Below are 2,003 nucleotides of genomic sequence, written 5' to 3' on the forward strand. Positions count from 1 at the left end.
TACTGAGATCTCAGTATGACTGAAAGCGAGCAATTTTTTTCAGCTCTTATTGATGAAACATGTAGACAGATTTATAAACATAATTATGGAAACATTTTACTGAAGATGTGCTAGTTAAATAGTCGTTTTTCCATTTAACCATGAAAGTCTTTGTAGATGCACTTGTGTAAAATCAGAAAGAAGTTGTCTTAAAGAAAACTGTTATCTTTATTTTATTTACTGCATATTTATTCTTAGTTATTTTTAATATTACTTAATTATTTTTACATTCTGTCAAAGGGACCTGTGCAACCAGTTTCATTCCATTTCATGAACATTTTGATGTTTATATGAGGCAAAGGACAAATTAAAACCCTTGTATCACCTGCTGCCATGAAMGACATGCAGTCCTTTAACTGCCTGCATGTGTTTGTCTGTCTGTTAGCAAAATACTTCCTGATTCACTGGACAGATTTTAATAAAACTAATAATATAATCACTGGATGTGCATCTGTTGTGGAAATTATGCCATTACACATCTACAACAAATTAACTTTCAGAGTCAATCCAATGCAAGTTGGCTGCTACATGCTAATTGACTTCAGCAAATACAAAAATAGCTGTAAGTTTGTAATTTTTACAGATAATAACACTGATTACCAAAATGTTAAATCATTTTACCCTGAAAATTAGAGCATTTTTTTGGTTAATCCAGCCCTTTAAAAAAATACTTATATTTAAAACTTTTTTCCTACGTTTAATGTTGGCATAAAAGAAAAAGTTTAAAATACATAAACAACTTTTACTGCTTTATTTTCTAATAAAAAAAAATCTTTTCCGCTCTTACATCACTACAGTTTGCTGTCTGGTCTCTAACCTGGTTTATTTAATGAGTAGGCCTATCCTCAGGAAAAACAAAACAAAACAGAACTTTGTTTTCAGCCAAGTTGATAAAATTTGCAGTACCTGTTCCTCCCGGTCCCCCATTAAGTGAATCCCAAATGTCCCAGATGTCATCCTGAGGCGAATTCTTCTCTTTCTTCTTCCTCTTTTTGGAGGGATCATCAGGGGGTTTCAGCAAAGACAGCTCCTCTGATCTTCTGATGTCTGCGATGGAGCAAAGAGGAGAAAGTAAGGAGAGCAGGAAGAAGAATATGTAACGAGAACGTGTCCTATTTTCTCCTGACTGACACAAGTGGGTGGGATCCTCCAGGATCAGATAAACTCACTGAGAACTCTGCAGATTTCTGACACTGTCTTGAACACCACGCTGGAGAAGCAGACCGTGATCCTGATCGTCTTCATGTTGGGGAGCTGCAGCAGCAGCGGTTTGTGCTGGGGGGTGTAGCGCAGGTCAGCATCAGCCTATGGAACCAGATTAAAGTGAAATTAGACCAGCTTCAGCTACAAAATCAGTATCTTCTCCTCCAGTGTTTGCACTTTACTCTTGCATCTCAACCCTATTGTGCTCTAAATGTTCACTATTTTACATTTAATAAAAGCTCTAACTTTCTTTAAATTAGGGCTGTGAAATTAATTGAGTTAACTCTGATTAATTTTAGTGCTACATGGGCATAGATTAGAAATTTTAATCACGATTAATCGCAATTAAAATTTACAATCACTTTACTATGGCTGAATATGTAGGTTTGCAAATAGTAATGCACTCAGTGCATGCCAGACTATGTTTGTAAATGAGAAGTGGTTCTCAAACAGTTTACCTGGATAAATAAATGTTAAATAAATAAAATAATTAAATAAACTCCATTGTAACACATTATGTACATTTTTTTTCTTTTTGTCTTCTTATGGCTTATTTTATTTTATTTATGTTTTGCTGACAACTGTGACCTTAGTATCTATCTTTCATTGCACATGTAGTACTCATTTAGAATGAAAATCCATGAATTCTTGATTTAACCATTATTCTACACAAAATTTAATCGACTCAAATACAGTGGTTTGCAAAAGTATTCATACCCCTTGAACTTTTCCATATTTTGTCACATTACAACCACAAACAT

The 2,003-nt window shown here is 34.2% G+C and overlaps 1 protein-coding gene across 1 annotated transcript in view; it reads right to left on the bottom strand.

The window, feature by feature from the left end:
* Positions 1–2,003, bottom strand: part of LOC106510986 (fermitin family homolog 1) — a gene marked incomplete at its 3' end in the record, with an annotated part of 17,820 nt that overhangs the window by 5,599 nt on the left and 10,218 nt on the right. Inside the window, 2 exon segments of the mRNA XM_013999722.1 lie at positions 946–1,086; positions 1,209–1,344. Of these exon segments, the coding sequence (XP_013855176.1) occupies positions 946–1,086; positions 1,209–1,344 (277 nt within the window).

Source organism: Austrofundulus limnaeus, unplaced genomic scaffold (genome assembly GCF_001266775.1).
Source record: "Austrofundulus limnaeus strain Quisiro unplaced genomic scaffold, Austrofundulus_limnaeus-1.0 Scaffold2430, whole genome shotgun sequence".
NCBI lineage: Eukaryota > Metazoa > Chordata > Actinopteri > Cyprinodontiformes > Rivulidae > Austrofundulus > Austrofundulus limnaeus.